At 30.9% G+C, this 26831-nt stretch overlaps 1 protein-coding gene and 1 long non-coding RNA gene across 3 annotated transcripts in view; one reads left to right on the plus strand and one right to left on the minus strand.

Moving 5' to 3' along the window:
• Positions 1-4302, minus strand: LOC121127952 (uncharacterized). The gene is made up of 2 exons (XR_005867974.2): positions 4166-4302; positions 1-3545 (listed from the first exon to the last, which is right to left on the minus strand). It is a non-coding gene; the product is annotated as an uncharacterized lncRNA (long non-coding RNA).
• Positions 4303-4357: 55 nt separating this feature from the next.
• Magi (membrane associated guanylate kinase, WW and PDZ domain containing protein magi) overlaps positions 4358-26831 on the plus strand; it is a 169131-nt gene continuing 146657 nt past the window's right edge. Inside the window, exon 1 of one of the 2 annotated variants that reach the window (XM_071893016.1) lies at positions 4358-5172. In XM_071893016.1, coding sequence (XP_071749117.1) covers positions 4896-5172 — 277 coding nt within the window. In that variant the 5' untranslated portion in view covers positions 4358-4895. The remainder of the gene's footprint in view (positions 5173-26831) is intronic. The other variant, XM_071893012.1, reaches the window with a different exon arrangement.

The following is a 26831-nucleotide window of genomic DNA, read 5'->3' on the forward strand; positions in this document are numbered from 1 at the left end:
TTTATTTTTTGTTCTGAAGACATGTCTCAATGAAGCTGAGAAATTGTCTGGATGTTCGGTTGAGATGTAGCAGCTGTTATGCTTATTCACAGTGCCATCAACGGTGAAATTCTATTCATCAGAAAAGAGCTAAACTTTGCACGATTTTTTGTTGGCCTTGAGAAAATTTAGAATGTTCCTTACTCTTTCCAACTGTCTCAGGTTGCTCTGTTCAGAGATAAGATGCTTTGCTGTTCTCCTCCGTGATGCTACACCTATGTCATTCAGGATTGAAAATAGTAAAATGCGTACCACTAGTTAAAATCAACCCTGTACTTCTAAGTTATATAAAAGAAGAACAGAATGTTATGACGACTAAATCATTTTTATATACGTGCTTTGTAAATTAAAGTAAACACCGACAGGGACCGAGCAACCTTATAGGCTAATCAGCGTGTGCATACAAAAGACTTTACCTATTTCAATATTCGGACTAATGTTTTGATTCATTATCGATATTTGATAGGAATTTTTTTATAAAATCTCATAATTTTATTTTGAATATAGGTGGTTTTGTTGGATGATGTAAAAATAAAAAAGGGATAGAGTCTCCTTGTTGCCTCGTTTAGTGAACGCATATGTCACTCAAAGCGTCAGTTAAATTATAAATGCACAACCCCATAATATTAATGATGCGACTAACATTTATCTTTATTATAATGTACTTTTAATATGATCTTTTTTCATCGATCTTGAAAAGAAATTGATGTGTATTAATTATCTTTTTCAAGAAATAATAATATATCATGCATGTTCAATACATTAGTGAAAAAGACTATTTTCTCAAAACATTTGACACTAGATGAAAATACTCGCATAATTCATTATTCAATTGTGGTTTAGTTATTCATATTTGTATATGTAGTATATTAATTAGTAGGATTAAACATTCAACTTTCTATCTAGCGGAAATAATTGATAGTTTAAATTTTAGTAAAGTCATACACATATTTATATATTGTTTTTTTGATTGAAAAACAAATCAAGGAATGTTTTTTTGCCGTAATGGACCTATCTAATATCACATGCATATATTCAAGCCCAATATTTAATATGAAAATTTGATTTCTTTTGAAATATTTTGTGGTGCCGTTTTTTCCGTGTGTTATTCTTACATCTTTTTTAATATTTAACGAATGCCTTTTTTTCGAAAGAAATGTTTTATTCTTAGAATGAACTTTTGCTAAGGAGAGATCAAGATTTTTTGAGTCCTATTCAAATAAATTAAGTCCTTATTTAATTAATGTCATTCAAATAAGTAAATATCTATTTTTAATCAAGTGTGAGACCTATTTGACGTGTGGGGCCCAATTCTACTGCGGTGGATTAATACCGCCCTTATTACATAAATTTAAGGGGACGTCCGCTGGGGATGGGCTGTAGGGGCTGTAATACTCCCAAAAATTAAGGAATTTTCGTTTGGTAGCAGAAAATTTGATATTTGAAATTTAATTCAATTTTTGAAATTTATTTCCAAAAAATTTAATTTTCTGTTAATAATTTTTGAAATTTTTCTCTAAAAAATGTAACATTTGAAATAATTTTTTTTTTTTGGAAAAAAAATTCAACTTTTGAAACTTTTTGAGAAAAAACTGTGGTTTTTTAAAAAAAAATCCAAAAAGTTTAATTTTTTGAAATTGCCTATTGATTTTTTACGATTATTTTGCAAAAAAATTAATATTTGAAACTTTTTTCGAGAGATTTAATATTTATCTAATATCTGTGGATTTTTGCATCTTTTTCAAAAAAATTTAATATCTATGCACGTACAATATACATATGTAAATACTCATTTAATTGTATTATTATGCAATGAAGTAGGTCACATAATGTGCAAATAATGAATAGGGAATCATTCTCTTCTCATTTACTATATTCTATTTTGTAGGAAAATTATTTAAAAAATAGAATTATCAAAGGTCGTGCATTATTGATATAGTAATTACATCAGACGAATTTTTAATTACCCATCAAGAATCCCAAATTAAAAAGTAAGGCACTGATATTCATATGTGTGTCATTAATGTGCTCATGTGCAAATTTAATAATTGCTTAATGATACTTATAAGAAAAGTGTGTTCATCCGGCCCAAACTTAATTGAGATTTGTGATGTGTTTTTCAAAATTGGTTTCAAATCCTTGTAATTCTTGGTTTTTGTTCAATATCAAGTCCAAGACAACGAAATTAATTTTAATATTGAAAAAAAATATCATTTTCTCTCCCAATTGAAGTATATCCCTCAAAATCTTGGTATTGGATTAAGGAATCTTGAATACAACACTAATAATGGATATTTTTGTTAAGTTAAGGGGTGTCCCCTTCCAAAAAATTAATATTTGAAATTTAATTTTTGATATTTTTTCCCCAAATTCTTATTTTGAAATTTTTTTGTGAATAGCTATGGATTTTTGAAAAAATTTCAAAAACACTAAGCCACTTTCGAAATATAATCCTGCGGAAACCCCTGGTCCTTGAGCTCAAGTCTACCTTTTATACCTTAGTATCCAAGTTGAGTCTGAAGTCGTAGTTTAATGAGATTTAAGAGCAAGTCGATTAAAAGTCCTCGTCTCTGATTATAAGGAGCCTCATATAAAAAACCCAACAAATTATGTATATTAACATAAAGCATATCATTATGTATTCTGACAAACCTACTATGAATCTCCAAGGAACTTATTCTAAATTATGTATTGCAACTTTCCATGAAAAGGTATCAACTTTCATATACCTACATTGTTCAATGTGGGTATTTGTATATAATTTAGTCATTAAATAGAGTTCAACATTTTCCCAATTAGTTTGAATAATAAAGGAAAATGAAAGTGTAGCTTATCAAGTCCCAAGAACTCACAATGAAAAAAATAAATGAATTAGAACCCCTTGAGTCTACCTACTCGTATATTATGTATACTACCAAATAATAGGTATGTATTAAAAATAATCATCAATTCGCATTTATATTAATTAAATAATCATGTGCATGTAGAATGGAAAGTGTTAGAATAAAAGTTATACTAAATGTTGGTATTATATAGTATATTATGTACATATAAGTTTGTATTTGCATATTTGATCATATTAGTTTGATATGGTATATTACATATCGTTAATATGTATCACCTTGTTAGTATCCATCTATTTTTTACGAGTCATAATCATACTAATTTTTATAGTGTTATTTAACTCTTTACGTGTTTGTAAAAGAATATTCATAAAGAAAGTTTACAATTAAAGAGGATTTAATTTTATTATTGAAGTCAAAAGAACCAATTTATACAAAGGTATGTATTTGCATGAACCTAAATGAGGTAATAATACATTTCATTATCCGGAGTTTATGGTTACATACGTACATGCCAATTTTTGTTCCTTTCGAGTGTAAGTATAATATTAGTACGTCCATAAAACTTCCAAAACGTCTTATTATACTCATCATTAATTATTAATCTTTGCAAATCTTCAACATACATCGGTCTCGTTTAATGATTCTAACATTAAGAATTTCCTATTATTATAATGAAATTTTTTAATTAAATTATAATTGAAAATCCTTTGAATGACTTTGACTAAATAGAAGATTGAATAATATAATTTTAATCTATTTTTACAATCGAAGTAGTAAGAGCAATAATCTCTCATGTATTTAATCAATAATATCTTAACAGCTAAGTATGAAGTATTCATTCATATAATAAATATGTTTTCGATATAATAATATATAGTCGCATCTTTTTGTTTTATCTACAAAACCTCAACGCATTAAATTTATGGTGGATATCCCTTGAGATTCTCAAGGGATATCCATCATATTGATATATTCCGTTGTTTGAAAATGGATTTAATATTTGATTAGCTATTTCGAAAGGAATTGTGCTTTTGATGCATAATTATATCCATAAGCCTTCATTTTGTCATTATATTTGGAGCAAAGTTTCATTGATATAATGTGTGACAAATGCTACGCCCTCTGGATAATCTTTTTATTAACTTTTTAATTTACTTAAAAAAGAGTGCATGTGGTTGAATTTTATAATTGAACCTAAGTATTATGTTATATATGGTATGAATTATGATGGTTTTGGATGTAAGTCATAGAGACTCATACTTGTTGATGACCAAAGTTACCTGTGTATTACTTTTACCTGTGAGGAATTCACAGGTAACGCAAATTTAAATCTATTTCCCTTGCAGCGCGCACGTAGAGAAGAAGGGCGGGGGGAATTTTGAGACGAAATGACGAGGGGCCGTCTGTGACGGCGAATAAGATGTTTCCTTCTCTTCTAAGGAGGTAAATATGGATGAAGTGAAAGAAGGTGCGGTGTTTGCCCGGGCATTGGTGTCATGGCCCTTCAAACTCAGTACTTCTTGGAGAAACAAAATAATGAAATAATAACCTCTGCAGCTACTTTTTAAGTTATTATATTATTTCCACTCTTCTTCTTCCTCTTCTCCTTTTTCTTCTTTTCTCTCCTATATTTTTGTTATTGTTATTATTTGGATTTAATCATAATATTGCCTGTTGACAAAATAGAAATTAGTTTAATCAAGTTTAGTGACAATTTGTTTGATGATCGATACTTTAATCCATTTATTGGAGTAAGTGAGTGATCAAGTGAAGTGAATCCAAGATATGACGTGCGAGTGTCCCTCTTCAAGTGTGTTCTCCTCTTAAAAAAGCTGAAATAATCAAACAACGACTCAAGTGACTCTCGGATCCCGAAAACTCCTCAAAATATGGGTTAAGAAGGCCAGCATCTCTTCATAACAATATATATCTGACTATAGGACCTCTTCTCTTTTTATAGTTCACATATGACATATCTTTTTGAATAGTTAAGCCCCTCAAACCAACAACATGAGATCCGATTCCAACGACCAACATTGGTTGGAATCATGCCGAGAGTATTTATTTCAAAGTAAAGGACTCGGTTTAAAACTATCTGGAGGTGCAGATCGTGGATCCTTTCCTCTGATTGGAGAAGTGTCATCCAAAGACTCTCCCAAACCTGGAGATGTGGTCCTTGAGATCCAGGGGCAAAAAGTTCCAGGTTGTACATCCTCAGATGTGCGATCCTGGTTGGAAACATGTGCAGAGAATCAATCAGCCATTCTGATGAAAGTCGTTCCTAAAGGTAAGAGCCAAGGAGTATAAATAAGTACCTATGGGGATATTTCCAAAAACATGACATTAAGTTTTTCTATGTGTATATTGTATAAGTATAAAAATTTTTGATTCATGTCGTTTGCATATTATGTGTAATACTAGAAGGTTCCTTGTTATAGCTTAGTAAATGTACAACGTATGTATGTAGAGTAGGTACTTGAAATTCTATGCCTTTTTTCATAAACTATCCAACAAAATTCGTGTTTTTGTTGATATGTATGTACATTACTATGCATTTGCGACAAAATTATGCTGCCCTTATAGGGGGAATGGATTCCTCTCATTCATCAACATCATATTATTATATTTGTGGGGGGTGATCTCCTTGTACGACGTCGACAAAGAATGATGTCTTTCCCCTCACACCATGGATATATTACGAAAATGTGCTATGAATATATTTGTACGTGAGTACCAAACTGACGAGGCCCCTAAGCATTTGTGCATGCATTCTATGTCCATATTAAATTAAGATAACATTACGAGCAGAAATGCATCACCCTGTGACTTGTAATTTATATGAGGATGCATGGAATTGGCTGAAGTGAATAAATATATAAGTCAAGTAGAGATTATCTCTACATACTATGTACAACTACTAAATATATTTATTTAATGTAGAAACACGATATGTAAAAAAGTAATTATTTTTTTATCTATGTATATACATAAAAGGGATTGGACCCGTTTAATACGACATAATATACTCGTCCGATGATATAAGTTATAACCAACATCATCACCAAACAATCAAAACGGAAATAGTGAATTATGTCAAAGGAAGTTATTCATTTATCATAAATGATATTTTGGCTATTCTTTTACATATTCCATGTTACCAAAGAGAAAATACTCTATATATTTATAGACCTACTCTTTTAATAGGAGTATATATGTAAAAGAAATGAAATATTGAATGTTTGTTTAAGTACCTTACTGAATTAATCACATTATTAATTTATTTATCCTGTATTTGGTTTCTTTAAAAAGTTTCTCATTAATAATTAATTGATCCATGAAGTAGAAATGCAAGGTATAGGAGCATATTATGCATAAAAGATTATTTTTTTTCACCATCACCAATATGAAATATATCTGCATTACATACTCATGGCCATAATATAAAAAGATTGTATTCATTTTTCATCCTACAAAAATATGCGAGTGCATTAACAGATCGACAAATAGAAATTCAGAGAAAATATAGCGACAAATGAGACCAATGTGTTGATGTAATTTGATACACCCAATACATAACTTATTCAAATGAATAATTATTCATTCACTAATTTGTGTATGTTATGTGCATATAATAAAATAGGTACAAAAACTTTTCAATTTCTAAAATAAAATAATAGCATTCTCAACATTTGAGGGAAATTTATAACGCAACCTCTCCATTTATTTTGTTTTTCCGTTATCAACAATGAATAGAATACTACTATATTGATTAATATCATAGAATTTTTTTTATTTCTAACTCATTCGAACATGCACAAGTTGTACTACCCGCCCCCTCCCTATGTATTCTTGTAAAACGTGCAAAATTTATCTCTTATTTTTTTCTCAAAGTTAATGCCTTCTCATTCTATTAATTTTTTGAAGTAATTAAATGAGTCCAGGTGCACTTTTTAATAGTAATAAGAAGAGGAGGGGTGTATTATTATTTGTGAATGCATATACGTAATATACAAAGTGACAAAAGCTTCCCATTCCTTGAAGGTTTTTTTTATTGAGAAAAATGGCTCACAAGAGAATTAAAGAGTTGACTAACATTTTGTGTTAATATTCTGTAAGGTACTCTTGAATGAGTAAAATACTATACAAATATTATGTGCAAATATATATATTATATGTACGATATTTAGATTGAGGACTGAAGGTATTATTTAACTCCATGCAGTTGAGTTTATTTAAATAGTAACTTTACATTTGTTCTTAAATAAATTATGTGCTTTCTTGAATTGTATATCAGTTCATATTTAGACTATGCTTTTTTAAATCAACTATTTTGTTTGATGATTATGATAAATTTGTCAAAGTATCCAGCCTCGAGATGGACTTGCACTGGAAGTAATTTATAGTGATTTGGACCTCAATATCGGTTTTGATCTCGATAATAACTCAACAAGGTTTAGCTGTGTATTAAACTCTTGAGGGGATCTACCATGTCGTCATCACAAATAACAAAGCAACTTGATTAAAATTTTCCCTTTACATAAGAACAAAATTACATAAAAAGAAAATTTATTTAGCATGGTATCTTCTCCAAAGATTTAAAAAAGTGACTATTAGCTTAAGGAAATTTCCTTTAACTCATTGTAGCTAACTATCCACCGCCCCCTCCTCGTGCAAGATCTCGCTTTTAGACAACACAGATAACTTTACTTAATCATGTTTCCTCGTGATGTATTCAATTTTTTCTTCCCTCTGCAGAATTTATCTTGTAAATTCAATTAGAAGCCTAAATTCGTAGATGTTGTGCAGTTAGTTATAGAGTAATATTTAAGCGGCCCTAGCGGATAAAATATAATTTTCGTAGGCAAATAATTTGGGGAAAAAACGCTTACATTGTCATCGTTTTACATCCCATGGTTTATATCATTGTTCTTGACTTTGGGCCAGTTTTAAAATGATGTCACATATTGATGATATTGGGTCAAAATCACGCAACTTAAAGGATTGTCTCCCTGTCTATGATATGGAACCACTGGATTTATTCCAGGGGCGTCCGCAGGATTATATTATGTATTTACATGCGTTTGCGAGTTGCCCGGCACTCCAAATTTTGAGAGATTTTATCACACTAAACAAAGCTGGGATTACAGAAAAATTTATAACGCCTTTAATTTTATTTGGTCTCTCCTTAAAAGTCCAAATTGCTCAAACAAAAACAAAACTTTGGAGTTTGCCTTATGTAGCTGTAAAAGCTTGATTGCAGAGAAGTTGGGCGTAGTGTAGCCTATCAGAGTCGAAGAAATCAGAACTATTCTGATCACAGCCGCAGCCTGATATTCTTCCTTCTCTGTTAGGATTCCCAGGGCGTATCAGTCTTCATGGAACTATGCTGGGGACAAATTACGCTACTATCGCTCATTGTCAGATAAAAACTTAAAATTCTTTTTATTTAAATGCTATTCCGAATAACTTGTTTTATCCGTTTATTTAAATATTATGCCACTACTGGTCATTAATCTATTTTATGAAATTTTTAGCTATTTTGTGGTTTTGTTTTGTTTATTTATTTATTGTCCGATTTTATAGAAGGAACGTTTTGTTGAAAATGGATTGATTACTAAGGTCATATATAGCAATTTTTCAAGATGTTTGACTTTGTTTTAGGGAATTAATTTTACACTACATTGTTTATATATATATTTTATATGTAACTTTTCTGAATTAATAATGTCTTTAAAAAAAAAACTTGAAAAAAATTAAAAAATTGAATTTAGTTTCCAATATTAAAGTTTTTGAAATAAAATTTCAAATATTAAATTATTTAGTAAAAAGCAAACATTTCTTGATTTAGGGAGGGGCTACAAACCCTCCAGCCCAACCCAAAATTCAGTTTACTTCATTACTTAAATTGACTCAAGTCACCTCGAGAGTGTACCCATAGCCAAATCATTTGGCAAGAGTTAATATATCTGCTATAGCCTGCATCGTGATGTTTGATGGACTATTTGTGCATAGATCTTCAACCATTTTTTAAAATTGTATTATAAATAGTAAAATGTACATATAGGTGTATAAATGACTCATAATGAAACTAAAGCGTTGTTGTGTTTTGTATTTATGCATTGTAATTAATTGTGTAACGACTACTATAAAATGCCCAGCCATTAGTTCTATTATTATTATGTTGTTGTTTTTTTGCACAAAAACAATAACAACCACAACAACACGCTATAATCGTCCTTTGTTGCTATTTTAATCAATTTGCTAAAGAACTCTTGGGTCAGAAAGGTTAAGACTCTTGTTTCTGAAATCTCCGTATTTTTCCTTTTGGATTAATTAATTGATATTTATAATATATATTCATATTATATATTATAATATGTTTATTTAAACCATCAAAAAAAGTTTTATCATTAAACTTTAATCTTTAGACTTGCATTAAGACTATATGTGTATGTAAAGGCGCAAATATTTAAATATTTGTTTAGAAATACTCTTTTCCCATTCTTAGTTAAGAACAATGTTCTTCTTAAATAATCTCCGTGCATACTTATGTATTACAAACTAGATTTAGACTATGTATATATTATTGTAGGCTTTTTTGTATAAATTTTGTTTTATTTCTTTATACCTACTTTGTTAAATCTTAATTAAAATGAGATTTGTGTCTGTGGATACATTTTTGATTGTTAATATAGAAGCAACATGCTTTTTAACAAGCTCCCTTATTTTTGATTTATTTTGTTTTTCTGTCAACTTTTTATATACATACATATATAATATGTATTGCTTATTTACCTACTAAAAGGATTACTCAACTACACACTTATTTTGTTAGTTATATATATAATAAACTAAGGAAAGTACCCCGCATTGCTCTAAGTAATAAGGCATCGACAAACATACAAACTTTGCTTTATTTATAATAAATTTGGACCAAGTTAATGGATGTCATGAGTAACACCAGTGATATATACAAGTAGCTTTTTTATCTGGAGATGTTCTGTAGTGTGTATTTATAAGTTTTATAAGTCCATTCCATGAGGATAGAACACCAAAAAAGGTCCACTGTGATCGAACTCCTTCATACTTCTGGTATACCCAAAAAACGAAGTCTACACTATCAGCAAGAGGTACAAAACAGGGGTATATCCAGCAGGTCTAAGAGTAACAAAAAGGGGACCCCCAGGTTCCTGGCTGGGCTGAAGATTTCTATCAAATCTGACCAAGGCAAATCCATGTCCATCTTTGCCAAAAACCGATCCCTGCACCGCAGTACCCTCTTTAGAGCCATCAATTTAACACCTCCAGTGTTCTTCAAGGAATACAGGGTCTTCTTGAACCTAGCAGTCTACCTTGAAGAACACTAGAGGACATTTGCCATCCTTCTCAGATGAGAAGATATTCGCTGTTGACAAGAAGAAGTCCCCATAGTACTCAGAACGAAGAACCTATCCGCCGTGATGATGCTGAGGGTCACGTCATTTAACCCTACTTCTTCAAGCCCAAGCTGTATGTGTACAAAGAGGTCTACTTAGACGTGATCAAGCCTTGGATGAACAAAGTGGCTAGAGACAGAAGGTACACCTTCCAACAGGACTCCGCCCCCACCCATGAAGCCAAGATTGTGCAGAAATGGCGGAAGGACCATGTGCCTCATTTTTGTTTCTTCAAGACCTGGTCCTCCAAGTCTCTTGATCTTAATCCTTGTGATTATTATCTGTAGGGAAAGTTAGAGGGAAGGCCTCTGTAAACTTACCACAACTCTGTTGATGCCCTGAAGTCGTCCATCAGGTCCGTGGCCAGCTCTATAGACGCTGCAGAGATCTCAATATCCGTTAAACCTTTCAGTTTATATATAGTATTCTCTAAAATCATTCATCATGGATCTTGGTTGTCTTAAACTTTGTCCAAATTTATCTGCAAGACCCTGTAGAAGAGAACTCCCCAACAGATCGTCAGTGTTACTCCCAGTTTTTTCATGAGCATACTCCCACGTAGTTACTTATTAATGATATGTTCTCTACACAACTATGCAAAAATAATGAAATCATCTTGAAAAGTTAAAAAAATTGTTCAAGTTGCCAACAAAAAAATAACTCGCATGCTAAAAATTGCTTAAGATTTACAATCCTATACATTTGTACTATTCTTCTTCTTTTTTTTTTAAATATAACCCGTTAAGCTTTATCTTCATAGACTTATTAGTTGATAAACCTCATTTAAAGTCACATATATTATTATTTTTTTAATATGACGCTCTGAGCTTTAACTTCACATCCTTGTTGTTAAAAATGAGTCCTCGATAGACAAATTTTATTTTTATTAATATAAATTTAGAAGTAAAATAACTATTATTAATTTTCATATAAAACTTTCTTCCCAATAATATTTATCGACTATCTAATACAATTTAAATCACTGTATTATACTTAGTAGCAAAGTACGGTCCTAAATACTTGATTTAAAAACTTCATCACATTTCTGAATGTTAATTCATTCATGCCGACTGGGAACATATGTGCCCAATGCAGAAAATCTGTTATTACTACAAAACCCAAAAATATTTTAATTTTATAGTAGATCAGCAAGTTACATATAAGTTTTTTAAATGTTTGATACAATATACAAACATATTATGTTGTCAGTAGCTTAGGAGTAGTAGTCAGATAAAATAGGTAAAGTGGGGTCTTCAGAAATATGGTACAATCCAACAGAACTAAACGGTTTGTTTTTACCAAACAAACAGTGATATATTTTTAATCTTCTAGCATAATTTCATGCATGAAGAACTGTTCCATATTTTTGGACAACTTTATTTCATATTTTGCATATATCTATTTAGAAGCATAAGTATAAAGGGTGGGAACAAATGTGCCCACTCGGCGTTGATATAATGCTACAAGCATTTAGACGTGTTTTGTTTTACGTCATAGTTACTATTCTTGTGAACTCGTTATAGATGTTGTACAAATTTATTGTTTTGAGCAATATATATGACAAAAAATAGGTGTCAATAGTTGTGAGTGCCTTTTACTTTATTAAAAAAATTTTAGATTATCTTTTGAAGAAAATTTTGAGAGTGAAATTGAGTGTGCTCAAGTTTTAATCATTGAACTGCCCATTGAAGAAGCAGCAGCGGACACCGACTCTGACTTTGATTTATCTGACAATCAGCTGACATGTAACCCCGATTATTTACCCAGAAGAATTTTGCTTTCTAAAGTAGTATCAAATGAAATTGAATCAGAAACACCTGAAGCTCCAGAGACAAAGAAACCTCTCCAAGATAAAATTATTTGGCATAAAAATTTCAAAACATTGAATGTGATTTTACAAAAAAAAGTGGTGAAGATATAATTTTATCTAAATATGCTTTATTGGCTGCAATTTATTTGTGATAAAAGTAAGATTTATCCTATCAGGAGTCACTAGCATTTGATGTAATGGCAAAGTATAATCTAAGAGTATTTTTTGAGATACTAGTTATCTCTGGTTACAATAAATTACCAAATCCACGATTTTATTGGTAATCCGAAGAAGATTTTCTGAGCACTTTGGTGAACAATTCTACGATAGGAGACACGTTTGATGCCTCCATTTTTCTGATAACACGCAAATGCAAAATGATAGATTTCACAATGTAAGACCAATATTCACTCTCATTAATCTGGTCATGAAGAATAGTAAATTTTAAGGAAAATTTATGAGTGTGGATAAAATAATGGTGCAATGTTATGGAAGGCATGGTATAAACAATATATTCGAGGGAAACCTGTAAGATTTGGCTTCAATTTTTGGGATGCATGTGCTTCTGACGGCACTTTGCCGCATGATGAGCCTTATTATGGATCATATACAAGCATACCTGGTCATGGATTTGGCCTCGGTCCAAATGTTGAACTAGATATGGTGAATAAGACTGGACTAAGTGAAGGATGGACAGCATGTCATCTGTGACAATATTTTGGGACTGCTCTTATGCTGAAAGAACTCGCACGAATGAAAATTGCTTGCACTACAACTCTCCGTTTGGGTTGTAGTTCTAGTCTTGTCAAGGCAACATATGAACTAGAAAGCTAGTGGATCAATGGAAGAGGCATATACAAATTATGTGTCATTAGTGAAATGGATAGATAACAAAGTTGTAAGTGTAGCTTCGAACAACCATTGCAGAAAGTGAAACAGTGAGACGGGAAGCAGAAAAAATATATTTAAATCGATATTTCAAAATTATATTTGTATCTACAATAGATACATGAGAGGTGTTTATCTTTTCGATCAATAAGGATATGATAAAAAAATGGTGGAGGCCTTTGTTCGCATGGAGTATCTATACAAAAGTCGTCAAGGCTTGGCGTTTCAACAGACGAAATAACTATAATCTCAGCCTCCTGAATTTTACTAAAAATTTAGCTATTGTAGTGCTGAAAACATACTGGGGCAAAAAAGTATTCGACCTAGCAAAGAAGGCTCCTTGACTGCAAGAGGAGAGCATGCTAGGAGTAGATACAAAGGATGTAAAGGCTGCACACCTCATATATGGGAAAAGTGCAAAGTTCCTTTGCACTCAGAATGCATGGAACGATATCACACTAATGAGCAAATGCTCAATTATCATCTTATGTTCATTTATTATATAATAAAAAGGCTATTTTTTAGTTGAAATGCATTATTATGTAATAAATGCAATGTTTGTTATCCTATTACCGAGTGGAAACATATGTGCCCGGGCAGTATTTCTTTAATTATAAGTAAATTTGAAAATTGTATAGTTCTAAATGTGCTTTATTACTACTATGAGACAAATAAAATGACAATTACCTTAAGTTTTGATGTAAATAATTCTCAGCTTTAATGGGTTAAAGAGGAGAAAATGTACTAACTTTTATTTTTTTAAAGAATGAAATTTTACTATACATAATTTCGGTCCACGATCTAGAAAACAGTGGTGTCCCTAGCCCTAAAAAATTTCTTAGCCCCCTCCATTTTTTAATATAATGTGTATATATAGGTTGTACATAGTTGCAATTTTGTACAAATTGGAATTGGTATACACAAATTGTGGAAGTAGCAAGCCCAAAAATGAATTGAATAATTTTAAATGAAGGATTTACATTACTTTGGATGAGGACAATGCAATAATTGAATATTCCATGGATGATCAATATATTCATATTAATGTAATTACTGACTGTTTTACTTAGAGGGATGTGGATTCAGAGTCGGTGTCTTTATTGGTAGAGTCCGAGTTAGGAGTAGGAAAATTTGTACCAACTAAGGCTTGAAAAATTATTATAATTTATGTAAATAAAACTTATATGTAATTTTAGGGTTACATTGAGTGTCAGTAAAGTTTTTTTTTCCTAAATGGTTATAAACTATAGGTATTAAGTACTATTAAGTTATAAAACTTGAAAGTTCAGTTATGTAAAAGTTACTTCGCAAATTTCAAACTTGCGCTTTAGTCTTTACAATTATAATTTCCGGAGTCCGGGATATTATTTACCGACTCTGCTGCCCTGGTTTTAATACAAAATAATAAAATATAATTATTATGTGGCATATTATTAAGTCAAATGTCAGTTATATTACTTATTAATTAATACATAATAGCGTTAACGCGTTACCGGTGGTCCTTTGAAATCTGATGACTTACTAATTCAATAATTAATCAAGGTTGAGTATTTGAAATTAATTAATATTTCGATATGTTAAAGCATAAACAATTAGTTACAAAACAAATCAAACTTGAGCTCTTTAGCTTACGTACAAGTCCAGAAAATGACGCATGAACATGATCGACGAATTTCCAATCGCGCACTACAAGCGATTGGGCGTCTCCAGGACCACCGTCTACGTTGTCATCAAGTCTGAAACGTTGGAGAGGAAGAAGGCCCTGTCAAAAAGGCCAAACTGGACCTGGGGGAGTTAAAGAAAACAGCCCAGGCCAATACCCTGAGTCCATGAGGGCCCATGCAAGAGAAATCAGAGTTTCACACAAGATTGCCCAGAGAGCTATCAAAAAAGTCGATGGAAAGAGTCTTGTGAAGGTGGAGAGGCCTCTTTTGACACCAACAATGAAAAAACCCATCTCTTCCCTTGCAAGATTTGAATGAGTTTTCAATTAGTCTGATGAGTCCTTTTTAACTTTATTTTGACACTTTTGGGGCCAAAATGCCCTGATACCAACCCCTTGACTACATCTTTTGAGTTCGTCTCGAGAAAGGCCTGCAGTGTCTGTCATCCAAACATCGATATCTTCTAAGCCACGGTGAGCCAGCACTGGCACGCCATGACAGATGAATACATTGAATTGCCACTAAAGGGGCTATATTGATCGTTAAGAGAGCTCAGATACACATCTATTTATAGTATTAATTTTGTTGAAATTCTAATGTTAATTAATAAATTATATCTTGTTGAAGTTTAAAATTCAAAGTATTCTTCAGATTTTAATGAGCACTCGGTAACTTAAATATACAATTGTCAATGGTAATAACCAAGATAGTCTATCAAAAGAAAAATATGAGGAGGACTCCTTTCCATAAAAGAAGCGTACTTTAAGTGAATAAATAAGATATGCATTATGCATCAATAGTTATTTGTTTATAAAGAAGTCAGTAAAACTCTGTATTAGTGTTGATATTCGATCTGAGACGGATTTTTATCCCAGTTCAGTGTTCAGTAATTTTTTTACATCGATTTGAACCGATCCTTCGTTTCTAAATCGTAGATCAATTTTTCTATGTTTTTGGGGCGATTTTCTCTCCATCCACTTTATTGTACCTATTTTCATGATTTAGAAACGCACATGACGTCTATCAGGGGTATCCTCAAGGGGTGGGATAGAGGGGCTGTAGCCCCCCTCCCAAATTTAAGAATTTTGGTTTTTTCCTAAAATATTCTTCGTCATTCGGGTAGTAGAAGAGCAAAAAATTTAATATTTGATTTTCTTTTCCTAGCGATTTAGTGAAAAAGCTATGGAATTTTTTAAAAAATCCGAGAAACTAGGCCTCTCCCCCAAAAAAAAAAAAAAAAAAAATCTATATATATATATATGTATATAATTTTATGAACGGCCCTGTCTATATAGATCGAATTTTAAATGAGACCAGATTTCAACAAATTTTCCAATGTGACCGATCCCAACCGATTTTTTTATAGGACGGACAACAAAAAATATTACATTCCCAGACTGGCCAAGAATTTTCAGACCCAAACCCACCAGTAGCGAGAATAATGCTATGGTTACCTCCTCACTGCAGAGATAATAATATACTATGTAGGTAAAATGTCTCAATACACTATACAAATATATACATTTGATGAGAGAGAAAGAAAAGATCTTGTTTCTCTCTGGTAATTTATTGGACCTACAGAAATAGCAAAGGTTTATTATAATTAATATATTTGTATTATAATATGTGTATTTTTAGCTATCAATTCACAAACAGGATTTGCACTTGTTTTCTTGGATCTTCCTCCACCTCCTCCACCTCCACCAACGTGTGTAATTTGTATCAGTATACGTAAATAAATAAATTATAAAAAGGCTCTGTATATCTGTACTAAGGTATTTATTTGCTCACTCCTCTTCTGGTAATTATTTTATACCTATATTTTATTATACATCTTCTTTTTGTTGCAAATAATGGTTAATGTCTACAATTAACAAAGTAAGATATAAATCCTTACATTATCTTTTTAATGAATTGTAGGATTAAATCGAATTGTACATTGGTATTTAAGGAGGAGGAGATATAATATCAAATACTTATTTATCTGTGTGCTAGTCCCTTTGGTCTCCTTAATATAGCTAACCGTATATTTATAAAAAAGATCACGGAATTCTAGACTCATTGGATACTCACGCTTTTTTTCACGTTGCAGGATGGGGCGAATATTTTATTTTCTTAATAATTTATTTATTAGAACAATCAACCTTCTGTGTAATTTAAAATGAAGATGATTAGTTTCGTTGCCTCAGTAAAAATAAAACAAATAAATAGTTTAATAATTTTTCGTTTGTTTTACATGAACTCAAGCAGAGTTTTTGATATTTGACATTCTTCTTGAAGAAGGCTCAACTCTTTGAGCAGTAAGAACTTAATCCTCTGAGAGAACAACTTTCTGTTGGACACCTGATAATGACTTAGATCTTGTAGACAAGTATTTTCTTGATGAAAATGATAACCCCTCATTGATTGTAAATGAGAAAAGTAAGGTTATTATGATGAATGGGCTGAAAGTAAAGTTGCGCCATGAATGGGCATCTGGTGATATAAAGCAAGTCTCCGTATGATTTCAATTTAACGAAATAGCATTTCCATGTCCAAAGCAAATCCGAATGAATCAATAAGATAAAAAAATAATATAACAGAGAACTCATAAATTGGGAATTTACTTTTGAGTGTTTAAAATAATCTTCCACTAGTTTTCCAAGGGCAAAATAGTCCTACGATTACTAATGAAATAGGAAGTGATGCTTGAAGTGTTGAAGATGTATAATTGTCCTTATTTGCAGTATAGCACGAATTCAAGCTTATAAATGGAATTGATATTTGTAATTCGTGCGCTATAGGCATTAAGGACACCAAAGGACTCTTATCAAGGAAAGGGTTTACTTCAAATAGAAGTTGAAGCTGAGTGGACTATAGGAGAATTGAACACAAGGAGAAATTTCTTTGTTCCTCACTGTATTTTCCATTCTATTTTTCTTTGTGTAACTCTTCACTTTATTAATATAAATATAGGATGATTGGATACAATATATTTATATGCAATAGCAGAATAGAATATGCCTTACAGACAAAACTATCGAGAAAAGAGAGGCGAGTCTAGATTAATCTTCTACTTATTTTTCAATCACAAAAGAGACTCTCAATTATTAAAGGAATCGCTAATCATATGGAAAATACATCTCAAATTCCACCTTATAAATTGAATTAATATCAATGTGAGTGAGATGAGTCACTTCTGAGTTACATTCATCAAAAACTCTTATCAATGAAATATAGTTCTTATAGTAGGAGACGAAGCAGAGTTGACTTAAGGAGAAAAAGACTCGAGAACTTTAATGAAGGAGCAGTGGATGAGAACTCTTTCCGTTCCTCACTGTATCTTTCAATTGATTATTCTGTCATTTTATGGAACTCGAAAGTTCATATATGTAGAAGTATACGATTATTCTGTAGAAGATCTGGAGGAATGAATTCTTGATCATAGATACAATTATTCACGAGGTCAGAAGTGAGTATCACAGACCTTGATGTGAAGGGGCGTCCGCAACAATGAACGATTCCTATATTGCAAGAGATATGATCCAACGATTTTAGCTGTATCCCCCCACCTCCCATGAAAGAATTTTGGCTTTTTACTAGATTTTTTTTTGGTTCGGATGAAAAAAAAATTTGCGAAAAAATGCGTTTTTTAAAAAAATATTTATTTTCTTTAAAAAAAAGGTGATTTTGGGAAATTATCGAGCAGAGCAAAAAATTAAATTTTTTTGTGAATAGTTATGGATTTGTTAAATTTATTCCCAAAAAATTAAAAAATTTTAAAACTTTTCTCCATAAAATTTAACTTTTTGTGAGTGATTGTGGGTTTTGCAATATTTTTCTAAAAAGATTAATAGTTACCTACAATTTTTTTTTCAATTTTTTCTAAAAAATTTAATATTTGAAATTTTTCGTGAAAAGGTGCGGATTTATCATGTTTTCTTTTCCAAAAAAATTATTTTTAGTAAATATCTGTTGATTTTAGAATATTTTTTCATTAAAATTTAATATTTGATTTTTATTTAAATTCAAAAACCAAGTCTCCCAAATATAATCCTACGGAAACCCCAGAAAATTGTACATTTTTGACTGTAACTCAGTGAAGAAATTATATTTCATTCAGTAAAAATGACCATAGAGTGAGGTTCGCTCTCTAACGAGTCCCCATTGCATTTTTTTGTTATTTTCGTGAAGGGTTCCTCATAACGTAGATGAATGGGATAAGTGATGACGTTTGTTAGGGGGGAGTCGAGTTAATTAAATACATATTATATATATATATATATATACATATATGTAAAAGTTTTTATTCCAGATTTTCCCTAAAATAAAAGTAAGTATATTTATGTATAAAAGTCCATAAATGTATAAAAGTCCATAAATCTCCACTTTTTTTTTTTTTTATGTATACATTTATAAGATTATACCTATATTTTCCTTCCTTATTTGAATAATTTATAATATTCCCTCAATGGTTTTACATGTAAGTATGTTTGTACCTTTTATTTTTTGGTATTCTTGAAGTGGACGTCATATTAGTAAAATATTGATAAAATGTACAACGTTTTTTATTAACATTTATTAAGGATTTATTGCTGGCTCTTTCTAAAGGGAAAGGTTGCTTTGATAAACTGTTCCCTTTTCATTTCTTATAACATTCATAATAACGTTAATGCCATGTATGAGTGTTTTAATTGAGAAATTCACGGGGTACAGGGTGAGGACTAAAAAATTAGAAAATTTTAAAAGCCGTTTCCACTTCTTCTTATTTTTATTTTGAGGCATTTTTATGGCAAGCTTTTGAAGGAAAAAAAAGTTGGTACTTCAATATGTCCGTCTACATTCGGAATAATGGACTCAATATATTCCACCCTTCCGTTTTCACGGCCTTCAGAAAGTATGGAGGGATCTTGGTGCTGTGGGACGCAACGACGTCGATGACGATGACCATAGCTGGATGTTTGGTCCTGAAGGTTCCCTCGACCTAAACTCTTGATTCGCCCAAGAAAAGACCATTTCTCCTATTGAGAACAGGGTTCTTCTGGTTGATCTTCTTGTTGAAGATCGACTTGTACATGGAGGAGATCGCACACCCTCTGCCGTTTTGTTTGTTGCTCGTACATTTTTGATCTCACAAAAACAAAACAAACTTCAAATCATAGCTTTTTGTTCTAGAATTGAGGCTAGACTGCCTCGAAGAGGATTCTATTTTTTGAGTACTCACCCTGTATATTTGTTAAAACTATAGGTAAATGCAATGATAAATTCTATTAGGCAGTCGCTATTAGAAATTATACAAATTGTGCATAGAATGGGCATGCTTGAAACAAAACCGAAAATCACCATGGTAACCCAGATGATTTTAAGACTTTTTTGGAGGAGATCAGTAGTGGTTTGTAAATCGTTTGAATTTTTTATCTGTCCCGTTTTTCTTTAATTGATAATCTGAAGAATGAATATTATTTTCTCAGTAGTTGCCATTATTATTTCATTTCTGAGTTGTGAACTTCCTTTTCTACATACTCAATTATTCTACTCTCAATTATATACAAAACCTGATTGGACATTCATGTGTGCTCATAAAAGACTGAGAGGTATCTTGAGGATTTTTTACAGGGTTATAATTATATTATATAGTGATTGTTTGACTCACAGTAGAATTGGTGATTGACATCCGAGTAATTCTTGCGAAAGTACTTGATTATTTCCTTCTCCCCCTTTTCCCTTGTCACATCTGATTGTACCATGTTGATTTTGTGGTTGTTTGTTTTTTACATGCCCATTATTCATACGATTTTCATCACAAGATATTAGGAAGAACAACCCTCCTTTTTTGTCCGGAAAAGTGTTTTTTTTTACTTCCTGCCGCCAAATTTTGATACACATATGAAATATCCAATTTCCTGAGGAACAAAAAGTTAAAAATCAACCAAAAATAAAATTAAGCTCTTATACAAAATAAAGAAAGACAAATCAAACAAATAAATATATAAATTTTATCAGATCTGAAAAAAAAGATTCAATATATTTTTTCATATCTGAAAAAGCCTATAGTATTGGTAAATAAAGATAGTACGGGTATTGGATCTGCAGCATCAGAAGTACTTTGGTACAGTAAAGGTATATTTGTATAATCTGAAATCTGGGATCCAAATAGGCTTTGTGTACCTTAACTTTATATAGGATGTTATAAAGGATCATAGTGAGTTTTGGGGCATTGAAACGCTTATATAATATTGCTTAATACGTAATCCTAGCTTTAAAACAGATATTATCCTTATAGAATGTAGCAGCTCTATTTATCTTGATTAGTGCTTGGAGCGACATCTACATGAACAATTACATTTATGGTTATTCTAATGTCATTATAGCAATCATTATTTATTGTTTCGGCATCAGTAGTTAGTAAAAATGTAACTTTAATCCTGGTCCTATTTTTTTAAAGTCGGAGCTTATGGTAAAAAGCTAATAAAATATTAGTGCAATCTATGTTTCGGATCAGGATCCGAAAGTTTGCGAACCCAAAATTTACTCAATATATTTACGTCTTAAGATCCGATCCGGACCTGAGAAAATGTGGTTTCTTCCTTTCGTTTAGTTTGATTACGAAAGTTTAAGCTCACGTCGGCATGGGTTATCCGTGGACTAGGGATATGCCCTTCTCCATATTCAGGAACGTCAGTAGGACGGGGGTTGGAGAGATGTTCTCTCCTAAAATATTTTTTTAGCGTCAATACTATAAAAAAAAGTTTGTTTTTACAAAAGATTGTAAATGTAAAAGCCTTTCAAAAATTGTCATTCGGTCAAATTCAGCATCTTCCTAAAACATTAACTGTAATTAATTTTCCAAAAAGGTTATTTGTCTTTTCTAATAAAAAGTCCACCCAAAACGGGACGCACTTAATATTGGCGTAGCTGAGACCAAATAGAAAAAAATAGGGGAAGGATGTGTATTGATTAAAAAAATATATTTCATTTTTTTGGACAACCTAATACACATCATAGTAAATGAACATATTTATATGTATCAAGGAGGAAAAAGAGAAGAGAAGTGTGTGCGAAAGTCAAGTTGACCTTATAGAATACAATATTGGTTTTTACTTTGTTTATTTTATTTGTGTTATTTGAGTAAGTGGTGTTTTGAGGAGTTGGGGTTATTGATTTATTGGTGGATATTTGAGACTTAAGGATGGCTCCACGCCTCTGTTTCAAAATGTATGTACATAAAATAGTCGGAAAGGAAATTGAATTTACTTCTTTATATGCATATCACATAATTGGAATGATTTATAAATATATATATTATAAAACGGTTGCTATAACTAGTGTTAAGACTAAGTTAAAGACCGACTTTTTTTTCGGTTCGGTCTTGTTATTTTTTATCAGGGGCGTCTGCAGTAGTGGGCTAGAGGGGGGTAGTCCTCCCCCCTCAAAAAAAATAATATTTATAATCTTGGGGATAAGACTGTTTATGGACAAAAAACGTCTTTTTTCATCATCAAATTTATTTTCTTTAAAAAAATTAAGACCAAACAAATATTTCTACAATAGGAGTCCTGACCAACGTTAAACCAAATTATTTAGACTTATAACGGTCTCATACCCGTCTTAAGATGTTCAGATCAAAATCGAACATCGATTATAACTTATGTTTACTGAATGCTATTTCCTTTTTGACTTTATGAGTATACTTTCATATTTATTAAGATACGTACCTATGATCATTGATCAATGACCATAAATAAATATACAGTACATATTATATGTTTATAGAATGAATCTCCATGCTTCTTCTGTTTTGAACAAAAAAAAATACTTTTCAGTCATTTCTAAAGCGTAGTTGTAACCAAGCGTCCCTCTCTCTCTCCCTATCTCACAGTACACAATCCTTATCCGCACAAATTAAATCTTTAAATTTGCACATTGTCTTATCTTTCTACCCTGAATCTCATCATTCCACCAAATGGACAAACTTTTATCGTCTTTTTCAAGAATGAGTTGATTAAAACAACATACTAAAGTATGTTGTTTTAAATAATACCTAGTTGCATTAGTCAGTGGTTCACAACCATGGCTCCTTGGATCCCTTGTTTAAATAAAATTATATTAAATCCTTGTTTTCCTTAAACAACCAGAAAATCAATGATATATTCAATAACATAGTTTTCTAGCATAATTCTGCAGCGATAGCTGTTTGGCCTCTGTTCTTCAAAAAGGTTTGAGACCCTTGCTTTAAAAAATTGCTACTCTTTTACAATATTCTTGTGATTTAATTTTTAAAGACCACAACAACCCTCTTTGTCAGGCTACTCTAATACAACCAGTCAATTAATTTAAATGCGATAATGTATGTTAATTATAATTAATTTTAAAAATTAAGTAAAAAAATAAATACAAATAATACCTTCCATGTGAAATTTATTATTCCCTTCAATCAAAAGCATTGTTTCCAAACTTTTTACAGTGCGTACTGACTTCAGCTGAAAATACTATAGGGAGAGCTTAACTCTAGTTCTACGCTCCTCCACGTATCACTGGTATATACTTTAATTCCGATTTATTCTCCGGATGACATTATTTGAATCCCCTTTAACAACAATATTTACTTTAAAATATACTTTTATGTACATCAAACAAATAAACATCCATATGTATGTGATACCCCCTGTGACTCTAACTTTTTTTATATAACAAATCTCTTTTTTAAGGAGACTCCCGTAGGTCTACGAAGGCGGATTTTTCTCTCATACAAATTATTTCACATTCTGTAAATATATATTTTTTTCTTTTGACAGTGTCAAATATGGTTGTTATACTATGTCTACACATGTCGGTACCATAATTAATTTAATTAAATGTAAGTTTTTATTTTTAAGTAACTCACATTTTTGTAAGACATCCATCACTCTCTTTTTGTTTTTTCTAGATGTCTATCATTGTATGTAGATACATATTTGTAGAGTTATATACTAGTGATGGGAGGATTCCATCAAAAAGAAATATCCCGATGACGATTCTGATGCGATTCTAGTAAAAATCATTCCGCTCCCGATTCCGACTCTTTAATATTCTAAATAATAGTTAAAAATACCATTTTGCTATATGGGGCGACCACAGGATTATCTTTGTAGGCCTTGGTTTTTGAACTTTTTCCGAAAAAAATCCAAAAATTAAATTTTTTGAAAAAAAAAAAAATCAATATCAATTTTTTGAAAGAAACAACAACAACTGAAACATACAATTTAACATTTAAAAAATTTACAAAATACACAATTATTCACAAAAAATAAATTTCCAAAATCCACAGCCGATCGCAAAAAAAAAAAAAAAAAAAATGGGACTATTCCATTTCTAATTTAAAATTTTTTTAAAAAAGATCATATATTAAAATTTTGGAAGAAAAATTATAAAAATTAAATTAAAATTTCTAATAAAAAGCTAAAATTCCTTAATTCCAGAAGAAAAAAAACATTCCGATTAATTGTCCCATCACTATTATATACTGCGAATAAAATGCAGATTGATGAGATGGTTGACAAAGATGGGATGGAATTCGTTTGAGCATACTTTGTGTTTCTTTAAAGGAAAAAAATAGAGATAAATCTTTTAATTTGCAAATCTTTATTTATGTTGGAGGAAGAGTTGATGTTTTTCTATTTAATTACAGCCATGTCTTATTAATTGATTCTTTGGTTATATGTAATGTGTATCTTGGGCAGGGCAATGAATAATTAAATATTTATCTATAAATACCTACATATGTATAAAAAGAGGTTTGTATGAATTTCAAAGGTGGTGTAGATAGGTAGAAGAACTCTAATATTAATTTTTACTTAATTATTAAAGCTATGAATGGGTGTATCTCCCCTTAAACCAATTAATAATGGTTTTTTTTGTTGTTATTATATTTCGAATGGATTTCTTTAATAATAAGTATTTATTGTGTTCTTATTATTATTTACTAAAGAAGAAGGAAAAAAAAACACCTCTTGTTAAAGGAACATAGATTATATATATTTGTATGAATGTATATAATATAAACTTCAAAGGAATATGTTGTGGGGGTAATTGAAACCCTATGTTAAAGTATATTAACTCTTTTGATGTTTCATTTTTAAGTTTTTAATTATTGCAGAGGTGAGTTAGGCGGGGATTATATTTAATTGTTTAGTTATGTTATTTTAAAAAAAATATAATTCTGTTTGTTTTAAAAAAATTAAAAAAGTATTTATGTACTACATACATAATATGTCTTGTAACATGTGCTATTTTTTTCTTAATAAGAGTTTTCTCATAAAATGATTTGAATATGTGTGTACGAGGTGTATTCAAACAGTAAGGTGACTTTTCAAATTTTGCAGGTAACATATATTTGGTATACTAGATTTTTTTATGTTAGTACATTCAAAAAAGAACATATTTATTGTATTGCAAACCACATTGGAGCCTAATAATTTTAGATTAATGCTTCCAATTTTAAGAAGTTTTTGCTAGGGTTTTTATTCGATATATAATATCGCAAAATGCGATTAGCTTTGGTAAGCCATCTAGCCTCGCGTATGGTTCCTGGTGATTTAAGAGGTAAGTGGGAAACAGAAGGAATTTTTCCAGACTGAATTGCCAAAACAATGTCGTAAAGGTAGCGTTGGTCATTACTTTAATCTACCAAAATATGTTCATTAATTTTTTTAACTTTTCCTACAACATGCCTGAAATTGATGACTGACATTTTTTGTAAATCTTCATTTAGTGATTTTCCAATTGAGCCCCTATAAATGCTGACCACCATCAATTTGTTTGAATGCCTCCTTCAATGTCAATTCATTCATGTGAAGTTGACACACCAGTCGTTGAAGGGGTCTTTGGAGGGAAAGTTCAAGCCTCTTCAGAATGCCAGACTAAAATCCTACATTTGTGTTGCAACCATCACATATTTCATATGACCCCCATAGGCAGTTCATAATTCCTAATAAAATAAACTATGATATCAAATCATTCTATGAATATGATTGATTGGTCTAAGATAGTAATTTAAGTTCCTCCAATCTTACAATATTGGTCAGATAAAGAACTTATGAAAGCAAATAATGAGCCTTTGAAATTAGAGAAATATCCATGTCATTCCCAATCTGTAGAAAGGGCAGTGAAACTAGTTTCAAAGGTTTCCTGTAAGGTTTATGGATATAACCAAAGACACGAATATATTTTTTCAACTTAAAAATCAAGAGATAAACTAATAAAGCTTAAAACTTAGTTTCAGTACCCAGTTTGATATATTTACATATAATATGTTTAAAAAGAGCATTCAGCAAAGAATAAGGATATCCACATATACTAACTTATATAGAATAAAAAAATAAGATATTGGCAGAATTTTCTCCTTTCATAAGTAATTTTTATCTTTTTCGTCTATTATCGCACTAAATCCGGGGGCCTACAACGTTTATCTCGCTTTAGAATTAAGGGATTTAACTTAAGCAATAAATTTCATATCGTGCAATATCATTTTTTAAAGCACATAAAGCTTTTTTATAAATAAGAAAAAAAAAGTTTATTTCATAATTATTTTTTTTTTACTTCATACAGAAATCTTTCCGGAGAGAGAGAGGGGGGTAAATTTTTTTGGTCCCGTGATAACTCCTACTACATATATATCTATATCATTGCTATCAAATTTTAGTAAATTTAATATTCAATAGCAGACTTTTAGTAAGTATTTGTCATTTTTAAATTACGAGCACTTCTCTTGATAAAATTATACTCGTACTTTGTTCTGATATTTTCTCTAATAACTACTATTAGTATTGATTTGGCCAGGACCGCCTTGCCCAAGACATAGACCAAAAGATTGAGGGATCAAAATCAAGAGAATATTGATTTTAGACATTTATGTGTTACAAATGTCAACAAGACTAAAACTGATATGGAGAACTACAGCAATAATTGACAATAATTAATGTGTAAGATATAAAAATGTTGTTAACTTGGATATCATGTTGTTTTAATGGGCCCTTTAACACGTCAATGGCATAGGCTCAATTAACTTATTAATATGGTTTAATGAAATATTACGCTGTTTTTTTTTCAGATGTATGTTTTTTCCAATTTTCTTTGGCAGATAATCCCACAGATTTAATTCAGGGTTGAGGTTGGGAGGTGCTTGCATCAT

Source organism: Lepeophtheirus salmonis, chromosome 13, assembly GCF_016086655.4.
Source record: "Lepeophtheirus salmonis chromosome 13, UVic_Lsal_1.4, whole genome shotgun sequence".
In the NCBI taxonomy this organism is placed as follows: Eukaryota; Metazoa; Arthropoda; class Copepoda; order Siphonostomatoida; family Caligidae; genus Lepeophtheirus; species Lepeophtheirus salmonis.